The following is a 15,557-nucleotide window of genomic DNA, read 5'->3' on the forward strand; positions in this document are numbered from 1 at the left end:
CTTTGTTCTTTTGCAGAAGTAAAACCACAACAGTTGGTGATATGAATGGATTAAAGTCTCTTTCTGGCAACAAGGTATTTATATGTTAAGATTAATTTTCCTCCCATAAAATTGTATTATTATTTTCAGTGTTTAGTGTTCGTGAGATAATGTTGAAATTCTAGTTATCCTAATGTAGTATCTTAAAAACGATCCATCTTTTGGCACATTGAATGCAAACATTACTTTTGAAACAAATAATGTCCTTTCTAGTGCTGTTTAGTTTTCATTTAGTTAATTCTGTTCTGGTACAGTTAAAAGAACATCATACAATTAATTTTTCAAAACTCTACGCTTTGCCTTCTTGGCTCATTTGTATTTCAGATCAGAATTTTTAAAAAGTGATTAAAAATGCAAAACTTATAAACCTCTGTGTAATTGACCATTTAGCACTTTGTTTCATTTCATACAGCACCTTAAGAGCAATGGAAATCCCACCTTGTTGGTCTTGCCTAAAAAAGTTCTGAGATCACTCAATCCATCAGTGTACAGAAATGTTGAATATGAGGTTTGGCTACAATCCAAATGGGGTAAGTGACTGCATACTTACAGTTCCAACTTTTGCATGCTGATGTATGAAGGGGAGTCCTCTAGAACAGTGATGAAAATGACAGTTTCATTTTAGGCAGGAGTCTTCCTCGTATGAGTCAGTGTGTTCATTGAGGGCTACAATTACTGCTTTTCAATTTTTACTATATTTATAAAATGACCAGTTTAGTGTATTTAAACTAACAGTATGTTACTGCTAATGTATTTACAGATCAGCAAAAACAAGATTTTTCCATTGCTGCTGGCATGCAATACTCAGTTGGCGATAAATGTAAAGTAAGTAATACAGAATTACAGTTTGAGACACGAATGTTTTCTTTTCAGGATGCCAATTTTCCCATTTAGGTAACTGTTTTTAAATATAAATTCAATAGTTTCTAAGTATTTCATGCTTGTGTATGTGTATAACTTGGGGACATGGTTTAGTGGGTGATATTGGTGGTAGGGGGACGATTTGATCAGATGATTTTGGAGGCTTTCCTCCAACCTTTATGAGGTTGCTCATATGTTCTGGACCCCAACCTCATCAGACCTCCACCACTCCCGTCCTCCCCCCCAGCCTTCCCCCCAAAGGGTGAAAAAAAAAAAACACTCAAAAAACCTAATGTACAGTTGATTATTTATTGCTTAATAATGTGGGCTTAAATTTTTATATTGGAGATCCTAAGGTTGTTCTTTGTAGTATTGACTTAAAGGTACAGAAATTACTAGTAGAAAGAACTCTGTTAATTAACATACCTTCTTGGTCAAATTTTTTATATACATGGTGAAACAATAAGTATATGGGATAAAAACGCAGGAAGGGAAGATGAAGGACATAATGCAAAGTGAAGTTGACCAAATTAATACAAGCAGAAAACCAAGTGCTATACCAGAACACTGTTAAGTTTGGTTTATATTTAACAAAACAATTTTAAGAACATGGAATGTCTGATTTTTTTGTCCGGACATGATTAGTGTCACTTGTCTACAACTTCTTCCTTTAGTTTAAAAAACTTTTTAAAGAATTACCTCTGAATTGGAGTCCTTTATGTTCTTTTTGAAACTAAATTTTAGTGAAGTCAGTCAAGGATTTTTCTCTTCTGCACCTGGATTTTAACAAGGAAAAGCTCTGGGATTTTTTATTCTGAGAGAAGCTGAAAATACTTGCTGCACCGATATGTTCCAAAACTACATGACACAGTTTAGAAGTAAATGTTTCATTAAGTAATGTTACCTGGAAAGCTGTCGATGGTGGTGTGCTTTTTTGATTGTTTATTTTTTTTTTTTTTTTTAGAAAAGCTATGAAGACTTGTTTTTGATGCATTTACTGAATTATGTAATGTTTATTTCTCAAGTGTTGTGTTGCCTGGAGGAAAAGACCTATTTTTAATAACGCTAATAGTTTAAGGAGTTAGATTACCTTGTTCTCTTCCTTTGAGGCTTAGGTCCTTTTTTCTTATTCTTTTCCCTTAGGTGCGCTTAGACCATAACGGGAAATTTTACAATGCCCACATTCAAGAAGTCCGCTCAGAGAGTGGGCCAGTTATTGTATTTGTAGAAGAGCTTGGAGAAAAGTAAGTGTTTTATTTCTTCTGGAAAAGAGCGCCAAACTTACCCTTGGTAATGGTAGCATTACTTTAGTTCAGAGTTAGTTTCAGCCCCTGAAGCGTATGTACTTCTTTACTTGAAGCAGTACTGCTACAAAAAAAAAAAAAGGAAATATATTTAAAAAAAAGAAGAAAAGGGGGTTGTGCATTAATTATTGCCAGACTTTCTAATGCAATGTTTTCTGGATATTACTTGCAGAGTATATAAGTAACTGCATTATTATTACTATTTGATTAAAAAAATAGCATTTTGTGTACCTTGCTTCACTGTTGGTTGGGTAGCTCTACCTGATATCAGAGAGAGAGCGAAGCTGCTGTTCAGATCAGTGTAATCTCTTCACCCTGCCTCAGGACAAATTAACTGTTTAAAATTGGTGATGATGGTTGTGGTGGTTTTATTTGCGGGGAGGTTGTCTATCTCTATTTTTATCTATAGATGTTGTCTTGAGCTCCTCTGTAAGTTCTTTGACTCTTCTGGGACAAAAAAAAAAGCCAACATTTAAGCATGATGTATTTTGGGAAGAAGAAACACTTTCAGTCAAGATAAATGAGGGAAGGAGGAAGATTTCAGTTAAATCACATGCAATCTGCTGTAAGAAAACTGATAATTTTTCAAGAATTGGGCTGTACTTCCTGTCTATAAACAAAAATCAACCTTTTTGTCCTGTTGAATACTGGCTAAATTTGCATTGCCTTATCAGAGAATTTAAAAAATAGGAAAAAGTTCCACATGCTGCTTGAGTGTAATCCTAAAGAACAAAAGACTTTGAGTCCAATGTTCTCAAAAATGGAAAGATCTGTCAGTCTTTAAAACATATGGTATTCATTTATGCACACCACAGACTAGTCCTAAAGCCATCTTTTTTCTTCCTCCATCATTCTTTTTTTTTTTTTTTTTTTTTGTAGGCATTCTGTGTCACTGAAGAGCCTTAAACCTCTTCCACAGGCCTCTCCTATGGAGGGCTGGAACACTGTGCCAGGGAAGAAGATGAAAAAGTTTTTCCCAACGTGGGGGCAGAATGCTCAGCCCGGTAGGACTAAACCTGTCTTTCTGTGGCAGAATCTTTGTTGTCCCAAAGAACTTAAAAATAAATAAATAAATAAATAAAAATAAAATAATAATAGTAATAATAATGAATAACTTCTGTCTTCCCTTGTCTATCACAGATGTAGATTGCAGAGGGTCAAAGAATCAGAACAAGTCAATAAAACCCCAGTCAGCACTACCTCCTCGACTTCAGCATACTGTGGGAACCAGGCAGCATCAGTTCATATGTTCTGGACCCCAACCTCATCAGACCTCAACGGAGCAAAAAGCTCCAGGCAGGAATCCTTCCCAGAGTGGAAGGTAAAACTGAAAATAACATCTTGCTTGTCTTAAACTCTTAACTGAGCTTCTTGGAGCCCCAATTCCTGTTTCAGGTGCTTCTGACTATTCTTTTGAAACAGGTTGCTGTTGAATTCCTAGGAAGTGTTTTAAGTCTGTAAGAATACACACAAGCTCATTTAAAGAAACAAAAACAAACTTATTCCCCTCCCATTTATTTTTCAAAATTGCTGCTATCATGAACTCCCACTTGTTTTCTTGCATGGCAATACCTGGAAGCACTGTGTGTGAAGCAATAGTTTCTTCTTGGAAGGTGGATTTTTTTTTTTTTTCTGTTTGAGGCTGAAGTAATGTTGCAAGTTGCACTTCTTGGGCATAGCTAAGATCTTTTAGCATCTGCAGAGCCTGGTAAAGATGACTGCCATGTATTATGACTGATGACTTGGAGTATGAGAACATCATTTTGCCTGCATTTTTGGTAGTGATTTTTGATTCATTATGCTGCTGCTGCAGCAGCAGAGATTGTTTTGATTGTTTCCACTCTTTCCTATTGGAAATACTTTATTTGCATTCATACTCTTAATGGTCTATTTTGTCATTCTTTTGTATTGTAACTTCTTGTGATATAAATGACTTTGGGGTGTCTTCTGAGACTGCCACATCCCACATTTTAAAGGCCTCTTTCTCACTCCTTTAACCCAAATACATAAGTATCCTTTAAACATTTAGTTAAGTAGTCCAGCAAGCTCAAATAGTGATGTTGTTAATTTTGTGTAGTGATGTTTCAGGCATTGAAGTCTATAATGCATTTTCCCTTCTCTGTTTTATTTACAGAAATGTCCTTTCCTGATTTTTCTCTTGCACAGCCATAGATAGCAGATGGGTTTGGTCAGTTCCCAGTAGGCACTATTCTTTTTCCCTTTCTTGAGTTTTATCCACATGGATAACTTGCAATAGGCAGGAAGAGTTCCAGTATGTGTAGAATCACATAAGCAGTGATGTATAATTATATTCTTTCTAAATCATTATTTTTTATTATGTTTGATACTGATGATAATGGATTTTTTTTGATAATGTGATCCTGTTTTGATTTTTCCTTTATAGAAAACCAGATCGGGAGAGAACCGAGGATCTGAACCACGGTGGTAGAGATTGTAACTATTTTGGCCTATCCCCGGAGGAACGCAGGGAGAAACAGGCAATAGAAGAATCTCGTTCACTTTACGAGATCCAGCAGAGGGATGAACAAGCTTTTCCTGCCCTTTCCAATGTACGCTTTTTTGTTGTTGTAATTAAGAGCATTCTTAGCACCTGTCCATGAACTGTTAACCAGAAGTTGTAGAGTTGCTGCCTTTGCAGTACGGTACAATTCAAAGGTTGTTTACCTTTTTGGTATACCAAATATGGTAGAAATAAGAGCTTCTGAAGCCATGGGATTCTTTCATTGTGATCTTCCTGTCTTTGGAAGGCTTTGCACTCCCCTACAGTTATTTATCTGTTGTCTTTTTCCTCATCTGGTAGGATCATGCCTGAATGTGAGGACAAAACTGCCTCAGAAGTCCAGTTTATTACTGAGAAAAAGCTCAGTAAAATGGCACTGTGGTGCTTGAAGTATCACAGACATCTAGGCGGCTTTTCTGAGTTCACATAAAAACTTGTTTTATTTAGGACTGACTTTCCTTTTTAGCCTGAGAACTCACAGATGTGATAACTTGCCTGGTTTAATAATAATGCAAATATTTTATGTCAGACTTCCTTGCTCTTTCTGCACTAGAGCCCAGCTGGCTTCAGTGGATTCCTCTCTCTCTGAAGGAAGATTGTATCCTGTAGATTTTTTGATAGTTTGTTCTACTGAGGTTATTTTTTTAGATGGATTGAAGTCTCTGTACATCCAGGCAGTAAACAGATCCTGTGGGTAAAAAGATGCAATTTTAAAGTGCAAATTAAATTCTTCAACTGAAGCAGTTTTTGTTTGTCATGTAAAACTAATGACACGAATGCTTTCAAAAGAGATGCTGCAAAATTTAGAAATGAATGAGAGGGTGGATGAATCTGAATACTGATGAAGGCTGCTTTTCCCCCCTCCTTGTTCTGCACATAAATAAGTATATCTGTCATGAAGGAAGGCCTAACAGTGTCACGTCAGATGATGGTGTCTAATATATGTATTTGCATTTCTGCTTTTGTCAACTTCTTTAGAATCAGTTGGTCTGTCAGGCTGCTGCACAGACTGTGGATAATACAAATCCAAAAAAGTTCTCAAATAATGAGAGAAGAAACAGCAAGTGGACAGCAGAGGTGGAAGAGCAAAAGGATAAAGGTAAAAATAAATATTCTTAGATCAAAGTTCGTTTACCTTTTTTCTTTTTATTACCAATCTATTCTCTCCTCATTGCCTAAATAATTTTAGGTAACAGCACCCAGCTAATGTAAGGTCAAGGTAGTAAAGGTGTGGTTGGGGAAGAAATTGCATGTTTTCCTGTTCTGTGAATGTGGCTGAAAGAAGTAGGTAGGTTCCTTGCTGGAACTTTTGCAGTAAATGGGAAGAGGAATGAAGGGGAAAAAAAAAAGGATTATCAGAGCCACCCTAAATTAGATCTTGTTGAAATTCTAGCAAGTGTAGCAGAAAGTACTAGTGGGAGGAGTATTAACGGTGTTTACTGCAATAAGTCAAGAGAAAAGCAGGTCAAAGTATTCAATGAAGTCTGGTGAAGAACTAGCATGCAATGGTACAGAAAGCAGGGAGAGGATTGCGTACAGAAAAGGTGACAATACCACCCTGTTCATGTTAGAAGGGTTCCTCTCTTGAGTCTCTTGTAACGCTCCCTAGCTTCTCTTCGTTGACTCTAAGCTTTTCCTCTTTTGTCAGGAAGTGGAAAGTGGCAGTAATAGATGAAAGCTGTATCTGTCAGGAGGTACTTAATTAATCTTTGCCAAATACCTGCCCTTTCTCCTTCCCCCCTTCCCCCCCCCCATAAATGTTGCCTGTCAGCTTTGTTATAACTAAACACCAAAATTAGCCTTAGCTGTTCTGTTTTTTTCCCTTCTTCACTAAATAAAAAGTCAAACTCTAGCCGCCTCCTAGAAGCTGCTATTTTCTTGCATTTATTTTTGTTGTTCCTTTATATCTGGTAAAAGCAGAGGCATTGATGTGTGCTGATGGAACTTGTGCCTTTCAGTTCCTCTTACACCATTTTGAATAGCCTTGCAAAGACTGATATTACCCATTTTTCTTTACTGAAAGACCTGAACCTTGTTTAATTTGATAGCCAGTTTCACCTGTGATGCCAAAAAGATTCCTCATATAGAGGAAGCTCTTTATTGTAGTGTCATGATGAATTTCACTGATGTTCATGGCATGTTGTCTTTTCTCTGTTTTTCGTGATGTTTTGGATTGTACTGCCTCTGAAACTAAGTTAATATATCTACAAGAATAAACTATTATTTCCTTCTCAGTACTTTGATATATCTGTCAGTACTTGGGGAATTGCCAGGAATTCTCATAGTCAATATTGGGTTTGTTTGCATTGTTGTCTAGGTGTTACAGTGGTGGTACACACACTAAGCTTTTAAAAAACGCATACCTATTTGGCAGCTGCTTTTAAACTGATGTGTGTGAATTTGGTTGACAAGCAGTGTTAGCCAGATTTGAAAAAAGGTAGAACATAACAAACAAAACAAAAAAAATTGTACTGATCGTATTATATGAAGATGATGCCAAGACTGTTCTTCAGTAGCTTCTCCCCGCCACCCCCCCTCCCCCAAGTATTTGCTGGTGCTCAAGAAATTGAAGTTTCTGCATCAGTCCAAAATCTTTCTAGATCTTTTGAACCAGTGAAACTTCCTAAACTCATCTGTCTTCTATTGTTTTAACATTTGAATATGGAAATGCAGATCTCAAACCATTTTCACTTTAATCAAAGTACAAATTCATTTTTTTCACAGCAGGGACTTAGAATGAATGATATGTGTTTAAACTGAAAAGACAGCTACATTTGGTGATGCCTGAGGGAAGTTAGAAAGAAAAATTGTTAACAAACATCAATGCAGAATTTCTGTAGAGGTTTGAAGACCCAGGTTTAAAGTCTGTTCTGTTACTTCCCTATCTACTAGTTACTTTAGGATGTTTTGATCTTTCATAAAAACTGAATTCTGAAGTAATATGCACGCTGAGGTAGGTTTTATTTTGAGGTTTAACTTTGGAAAGACAAACTTTAACTGGCTTAAGTTGTGATAGCCATAAATGGTGTAATGGTTCATTTACTAGGTTATGTCTTGGTGTTACAGAGTCAAATTCCAGGCAGATCCACTTAAGTCAGAAGCTTGAGCCAAATTCATCCGAGGTAATCTTAAAGAAAAGACCAAATTTTTTTTTTTTCTTTTAATGTTATTGCTTCTCTCTTACACGATTAGCAGAGCAATAGCTGCCTTTATAGCTGTGATTGCTGCTGCTTTACAGCTTTAATTGAAATACTTAAAAGATTTGAGGCTTGTATTGCCATCAGCTTTCCTCAGCCCCTGTAACAGATACTTAAAGTCTTTCTTAACAATCGGAGTTCCCAGATCTGGGCTATCGAGAGCACTTACAAATATGCATTTGTAATTGCTTAGTACAGTCTGTACTTCCAGCACAATGGGACCACAAAAGATGTGATGTTTACTAATAGTTACTGTGCTAACAGACCGCGATCTCTGAAGTTCAGTGAAGATTTGTGGCCCATTGTTGGCTTCTATTCTTTGCTGTCCTTTCAATGAGCAAAATGTTATACTAATTATAATAACGATTGGGTTCTTAGCCCACTTTGTATGTAGAATGCTTTAATATTTTTGAATCCATATTGGAAAAAAAAAACACTCATTAGATTAACTGTGTTTCTATGTTTCTAACTTTGCTTTAGAAGAATAGTCAAGATGAGAGGTGTCCGAAAGCTTCATCACCTTTGGAACAAGTAAAAACAGATTCTCCAGTTCTTGCTGAACAAGTAAGAAATGTTTGTTTAATTTCAAAGTTTTCCAGTCAGGAGACTTCAGACAAAGGGGAGCTTCATCACAGCCATGTATGTATTGTGATACTGGCTTTTAACTATGCAGTCATTTCCATAGTGATAACGCTAGAAGTCCATACCTTGAGTTAAGAGGAAATCTTTTATATCCAGTGTAAAGAGTGTGGAAAATGCTACCCTTGACAGAAAAGTAAAAACATATCCTTTCTTTTCTGAGAAAGGTGTTGATTCATATCTCTTTATCCAAAGTTAATTGTGTTTTTCACTTTCAATTCTTTTATGTATGCAACTTGATACGTTTCTAGTTGATGTTTTGCTATTGTGCTGGTGGCAGTCTGGACAGTACTGAGTCTTCAAGCTTTTTTTTTGGAATAAGTTGGACATGTTAGGGCTCACCAACAACGCTTATTTAGAATAAATTCACATGATCTTTTTGTTTCTCTAGAAACTGACAGAATGCTTACCGAGTGTAACTCCAACACCCTCACCAGTCTTTTCTGAGGTGCATTTGCCTCCAACAGTGCCTTCTGTACCAGCCATTGTGCCAGCTTGGCCAAGTGAGCCAACAACTTATGGACCTGCAGGTCAGAAGAAATATTAATGTGAATTAGAAACTACTAACTAGCTCTAATTGTCTTGCTACATTGAAAATGCCTTCACGGGAAGTTTTGTGTCTTGTAACTTTCCATCCCAAAGGCAGTCATCTATGGGAATGTATTTATTCATTGCTCAGAGTTAGTGAGAGTTCTGGTAGATGTTTGATTACACATGTGTAGCTCACTTGACTCCTTATCTGAAGGTAGAAGAGAGATGTGTACTCAGCTCTCCATGTTTCCCATGAGTGGGATTGCTCTGAGTTTTGATGGGGCTTATTCTAGAGATCTGCTTAATATAGAACACAGTCGGCATGTGTAAGGTTGATAGGTGTTCTGTGCCCCACATAATAAGCCTCTGATTTGCTAAGGACTCAGCTTGGGTCTGGTAGGTCAGGCTCCCTTTGGAACTCAGCTGACTTGTAGCAAAACCAGTATAGTATTTTTTTTCTGTGCTGTGAATGTTACCTGATAAATGTAATTAGATGAGATTCAATTCATTATTGCTCATTAGATCAGGTGCTGTATTTTATCCCACTTTTGTGTTTCTGTATAAGAACTAGTCTTGGAATCAGCATAGAATGGTACTTTAGTAACCATAATGATCCTTTCATACGTGACAACATCTGTGATGGAAGATGCATAGCCCAGGTAATCTCAGCTCAGATTGAGGGTTGATGCAAATGACTAGTCTGAATGAGAATTGTAAAGGTTCATGTATACATTTCAGTTCACACCTTTTTCACCTTTTTTCTCCTTTCCTTTTTTTAGTAAATACGATAAGGGTTTATCTATTTCTGGAAATCTTAATGGTTTCACTTCTTTCTGAAAACTGTTCCTTGCATTTAGCCAAATCTTTGGTTGTTTCAAATTTCCCAGCTCTAAAAAATTTCCTCTTACGCCTCTCCGAACACCTTTGTTACATTTTTAATTCTTGTCTTTTGAAGCTTGTCTTTTCCACTTCCACTTTCTTTTGTAATCTTACATAGATTATATAAGATTATGGATTTTACAATTTTACATGTGAAATAAAACTTGTGTTTGTGTGTTTTCTGCTAGGTATTCCAGCCCAAATACCTGCTTCTTCACTGATGCCAGCCCCAACAACAGGACCTGACTCTATTGTATCACAGGCTCAGGTAACATCTGCTCCAGTTGCTGGAGTTCCTGTGTCGATGCAAGCAGTTAACCAGCCTTTAATGCCTTTGCCTCAGACTCTGAATCCCTATCAGGATCCACTATACCCTGGATTCCCTTTTAGTGAAAAGGGAGAAAGAGCCATTGCACCCTCTTACTCCCTGTGCAATAATGGGGAGGACTTACCTAAAGGTGAGAAGCCAGAACATCTGTATTTCATACTGTTTTTCCCAGCAGGCTTTCTTTGCCTTGCAAAAGACAACTTCTTTTGACACCGGCTAGCAATAGGACGAAAGATTTATTTGTTGCCGCTTCATGGTTAAAGGGGTGGGAGGGAATGCTGTATGCAGTTGTTTTGCTTCACTTTATGGTGTTAATATTGCAGTTATTTTAAGTGGCTACACTTAGAAATCTGGTATGATTGTTTTATGGTTCTTAGCTTGACCCACTGTATCTCCAGGTTTTGTGAACTGATAGGATTTTATTTGGGGAACTGCTTCCATTTACACTAACAAAAGTAACAGATTGTCTGTTGCAATCAAAACCTTGGAAGTTGTTCAGCATTTCCTTACTGGTCTGCGGAAAGGCAGGTTTTGGCATACTATAAATACAGAATATGCTCATAAAGAACATGCCATGTTTGACTGCATTGGTAGTGTATGTTTACTGAACTGTACCTCTAAAAATCAGAATTTCAGTTCCGTAAGCATTTAAAACGGAAATTTAAACTGCAGGTGTGTTCCATTTACTTTACTAAGGTGGGTGGGGAACAGGAACAAACAAAAAACCAACAACAAATCAAACAAGGACATGCAAAACAACACCATACGTGTGTTTCTCTACTGAAGTAGAACTTTATGCAAGGATTAATTTCTAGATCAGATGAAGTGTATTACAAGTATTCATATTTCTATTTTTTTTTTCTAGATAAGAACATTCTTAGATTTTTCTTCAATCTTGGTGTGAAGGTAACTCTTCAAACTTACATATATCTCTGCTTGTTAGCTCATACAATTTGCTTTTACTTGGTAGTACAGTACTGAAGAATGGCTGCTGCAACTATACACTTCTAGTTTATCTTTAAATTTGAAGTACTTTTTATTTGGTCTTCTGTTGACTGGGATCCCATTGCTGGTCCACACTGAAGTTCAAGTCAACAGAAATAAATTTCTCAACAATGGTAGTCAGAACTATCTGCTTCCAGTAGTGGTTATATGCAGTCCACAGAGACTGTGCTTTACAAATTCACAGGTAAACCAATATTGGCTTAAAGATGCATTCTTCTGGAAGCAGCATATAGTAAAAGCGAAATGGCCTGCTGACTTGGACCCCGTCTGGGTACTGGCAAAGCCGTTGTAGTAAAAATACCTTGAATTGCTTTCCCTGGGGAGACTTCCTCAAGTAGCTGCTTGTCTGTCCAGTCTGCTCAGGTTGAAGACTGCAAAATTCAGCACAAGTTAAAAAGCAAATTTAGATTTGATAACTGTGTACCTAATGCAAGTTTTTTTGTTTTGTTTATTGCAAAGTCTGTAAGTCAGTAGGAAGTGCCACTGCATTATATTTAAACAGTGTTTGTGTCATAAACGTGTGTGTATTTGGGACTGTCCTTATAGAACTTCATATTATTTAGGGTAAAGCCCCTCATTTTGAGGCTTCAGCACCATCTAATGGTGAAAGTACCGTGCTCTGGTAGTGCGGCTGACCGAATAGTGTGGTAGACCTGGCAACTGTCTTCTGGGTTCTCCCGTGCACTGCTTTGGTCCCAGATCCTGTCACCCTGTTGTCCGTCATCCAGCTGCTTGTTCAGAGTGGACTGACTGGTTCCCATTGGGAGTGGGTCTGGGTAGGCTCCTCCACAGACTCTCTGTACAGATGATGCAGACTGCTGAGTTTGGGAGTCTACACCCTTTCCTACTCCATTGTTTTCTTATCCTTCTGCCTCCAGCAGCCTTGCATGGTGCTCTGTATGGCCTGAAATAAGTGTATTTGACACACTGTACTATAAAAACATCCTACAGTGTTGCTTGTGAGTTGTCAATACCTGAAGTCGACCACCTCAGGTAGAAAACCCCTTCCCTCTCTCCTACTTCCATGTCAGCTAACAAGCACGTAGTGGCCTGTGATCACACTGCTCAGCGTTAGAGTTGATAAATGCAGGCTTTGTGTTCATGTGTTTAAATTGACTATACAGGAATTGTGTTACCAAGTTTTTTCACTGGTCATAACTGGTGCCTACTTCAGCTGCATTTGGAAGGAAAAAAAAAAGAGAACACAATTCTGAAAGCCCAGAAATTCTCCAGAAGTGAGGGCAGACACTGGAATTAAAATTACCTTCCCGTAATTGTTTCAGAACAGTAAGCGTGTGCTGTTATGTCTGTCTAGATGTTCAAATGACCAAATAATTTTTCTTTCCTGTCTTGCAGGCATACAGCTGTCCCATGTGGGTTCCCCATTCTTACTTGTACCCCCTGCACCAGGCCTATTTGGCTGCTTGCAGAATGTACCCGAACGTGTCCCTCCCCGTGTACCCGCACAACCCCTGGTTCCAGGAGGCTCCACCGACGCAGAATGAGAACGAAACTGCACGAGCAAGCAGGCACTTTCCTATTCAGACTGAGGCCAGGTCCAATGGTCAAATCTCACAGGTTGACAGCAGATCTCCATCACTGCCGCTGATGATCCCGACAGCTCAGGTGTCTGAAAGCCAAGGACAGGTCTGTGTAGAATCGGAGAATCCAGTGCAAGCACTTCCCTACGATGAGTCCCTGAGAGGGAAAAACCTGTTCCCACAACCAGCCTTTGGACACAATCACTTCCTGGGAGCTGTTCCAATAGCGCCTCCTTTCTTTCCTCACTTCTGGTATGGGTACCCTGTTCAGGGCTTTATCGAGAATTCGGTGGCGAGGCCTAACGTTGTCGTGGCCCCTGAGGACAAAGAGGCAGCAAGCAGCACGTCTGCAAATCTGTACGTGGCGAAAGAATGCAGCCCTCCCGTTCCTGCAGTGAAGTGTGCAGAACAGCTTCAGAAGAGTAACAGCAGCGGCTCAAACACTGCCCCGTTCCCTGTGGCTGGTGTGAGCAGTGAATGCAGCGCCCCAAAAGAGACTACCACAAGGGCACCTCAGCTGGAGCAAACCTGCACTGCTGCTTCTGCCAAGCAGGCAACGGCTGGGCTGCAAAACCGTTCTCCCCAAGCACAGGGGATCGAGAGGCAGCCAGGGGTGTCCAACGCCACACCACCGGTGGCAGAAGCACCCAAATACGAACACAAAAGTGCTACACCCAGCCGTAAGGAGAAGACTGATAAAGGCAGAGAGTCCAAGGGTGCTGGTAACCTACAGACAGAAAGCAGGGCACAGAGAACGAAGGAAGAGAGCTCCGAAGATGAGAGCGAAGTTTCTGATATGCTGAGAAGTGGCAGATCCAAGCAATTTTATAACCAGACTTACGGAGGAGGCAGAAGGCCTAGACTTGAGTGGGGTTATTCTAGCAGGGGAGGCTACCAGTTCCAGAGAAACGAGGAAGCCTGGAAAGGACCGCCCAGCAGAAGCAGAGAGGAAGGCTGCCAGTATCAGCGAAACTTCAGAGGAAGGCCATATAGGAATGACAGGAGAAGGGCAACGCTGGGAGATAATCAGAGGGGGCATCAAGCATAGAATGAATGGATAGTTTGAAATTTTTCAAATGCAAAAAGTAATTTGAAGTAGCAGTTAAAATTCTTAATCTTTCTTTATAGTAAAGTCCAAGGATATGTTTAACTTTTGGGGAGTAAAGACTAGGAGGGTGTGAGCTCCTACCATTTTGTCTGGGGGGGGATTGCAGAGTTTGGTTGGCTTAGCGGTTTATCCTCGATGTCAAATTAGGAAAAACAACATAGGTTTAGTGTTTGAATTTTTTCCACAAAGGTTTGAGTTCATGATGTAAGATGGATACGTATGTTTACTAGGGTGTCAAATTATAGCATTTGATGTGAGCTAGATTCTAAAACTGATGGTAACATTGCACCAAATATGAATATATTTTATCATACAATGCCTTAGTTCTGAACTGAGCTAAAGGAATTCTCAGCCTACTGCACTGTTGTCTTTGATATGCTTCCAACCCAAAGGCCTTTCATCTCAAAAATCTGTCAGACTTGAATGTTTCTCTTCAGTGTGTTACATGTATGGCAGCCAGCTAACCCCGTGTCTTAGGTCTGTTGTATATAGTTCTTTTAATATTCATAGGGTATATTTTTGAATTTTAAAAAGCATTTATTTGTTGAAATCAAAATCAAGACAAGCAGTCAAGAATAGCTGTGTATGATTTGGTAAGAATGGCTGTTTCCACCAAGAATTCTTAATGCTGGTGTGACTAGAATGGTGCCTATGCCAACTAAATAATTACAAAGACAATAAAAATGTAGATGCTATGCATTTCAAAGATAATTCTGCATCTGTTATAATAGCAGAAGTTTTTTTAATGCCACTTTAACACTAATGCACTGACAAATCCTAGATATTTTGTGAGAAGAGATGCATAAAGTACATGTTACATTTTTAAGTTTGTATGGTTGAGCTACTGTTCAGTATTCTTTTTGTTATTGCACTGTTAATGCAAATTTTTGTTTTGCATGTACAACTCATTGCTGGAACTACTTTTTGAAAGCGAGATGGATAGTCTGTGTTCTGCTCTTCCCTAGACTTCAGAAGAAAGTGGCTTCTGCCTTATATTTTTACACTGTATCAGAGTTCTGATGCTGTTTCTTCTGACCCTTACAATGATCTCTGCTGCAGTGTTCCTGTTGCTCTTGCAGTTTGGACTTTCAAGTTATCCAAACTCGGAGTGAGGTGTGCAGTGTTCACTCAGCCCTGCTCTGTAAAATTAACCGTTGTGTATATTTTTATATCTCTGTATATACTAGTGTAAGAGGTGATGGTACCCTTTCATTCATGTCTGAGATTGTACACCCTTGGTCAGGAAATGTGAGTGGTAGTTACGTGACAATTTCTTTTCAGATGCATGCGATGTATAAAACTCCTAATTAAAATAAATGTTTGTGTTTTACATTCTTTCTAAATTATATTTATGTACTTGAAGCTGTTGCAGTGACATTAACTGTATATTTTTGTTCTGCTTATGTAGCTATTTGACTGCTGTTTACAATCTCAAGGCAGGCTCCAAAATGCAGGTCAATAAGATTTCTTCCTGTCCAAAGTGGTAGTGGTAGAGGATTTTTTTTTTGTAACTTAATGGAAAAAGTATTTATTTCAAGAGGCAAACCTCAGTTTTTCAAGCTGAAAAAAATAAGCAATGCTGAGTTAAGCTGAGTGAGTTACTA

At 38.5% G+C, this 15,557-nt stretch overlaps 1 protein-coding gene across 3 annotated transcripts in view; it reads left to right on the forward strand.

The window, feature by feature from the left end:
• Positions 1-15,288, forward strand: part of OTUD4 (OTU deubiquitinase 4) — a 28,668-nt gene extending 13,380 nt beyond the window's left edge. The window contains exons 9-23 of one of the 3 annotated variants that reach the window (XM_032186678.1): positions 17-74; positions 452-569; positions 800-864; positions 2,044-2,144; positions 3,084-3,208; positions 3,345-3,525; positions 4,609-4,774; positions 5,704-5,824; positions 7,792-7,847; positions 8,403-8,486; positions 8,953-9,091; positions 10,160-10,239; positions 10,315-10,429; positions 11,165-11,205; positions 12,661-15,288. In XM_032186678.1, coding sequence (XP_032042569.1) covers positions 17-74; positions 452-569; positions 800-864; positions 2,044-2,144; positions 3,084-3,208; positions 3,345-3,525; positions 4,609-4,774; positions 5,704-5,824; positions 7,792-7,847; positions 8,403-8,486; positions 8,953-9,091; positions 10,160-10,239; positions 10,315-10,429; positions 11,165-11,205; positions 12,661-13,893 — 2,683 coding nt within the window. In that variant the 3' untranslated portion in view covers positions 13,894-15,288. Of the gene's footprint in view, positions 1-16; positions 75-451; positions 570-799; positions 865-2,043; positions 2,145-3,083; positions 3,209-3,344; positions 3,526-4,608; positions 4,775-5,703; positions 5,825-7,791; positions 7,848-8,402; positions 8,487-8,952; positions 9,092-10,159; positions 10,430-11,164; positions 11,206-12,660 lie in introns of all 3 variants that reach the window. The other 2 variants (XM_032186676.1, XM_032186677.1) reach the window with 2 other exon arrangements.
• The last annotated feature ends 269 nt before the right edge of the window (positions 15,289-15,557 follow it).

Source organism: Aythya fuligula, chromosome 4 (assembly GCF_009819795.1).
Source record: "Aythya fuligula isolate bAytFul2 chromosome 4, bAytFul2.pri, whole genome shotgun sequence".
NCBI lineage: Eukaryota > Metazoa > Chordata > Aves > Anseriformes > Anatidae > Aythya > Aythya fuligula.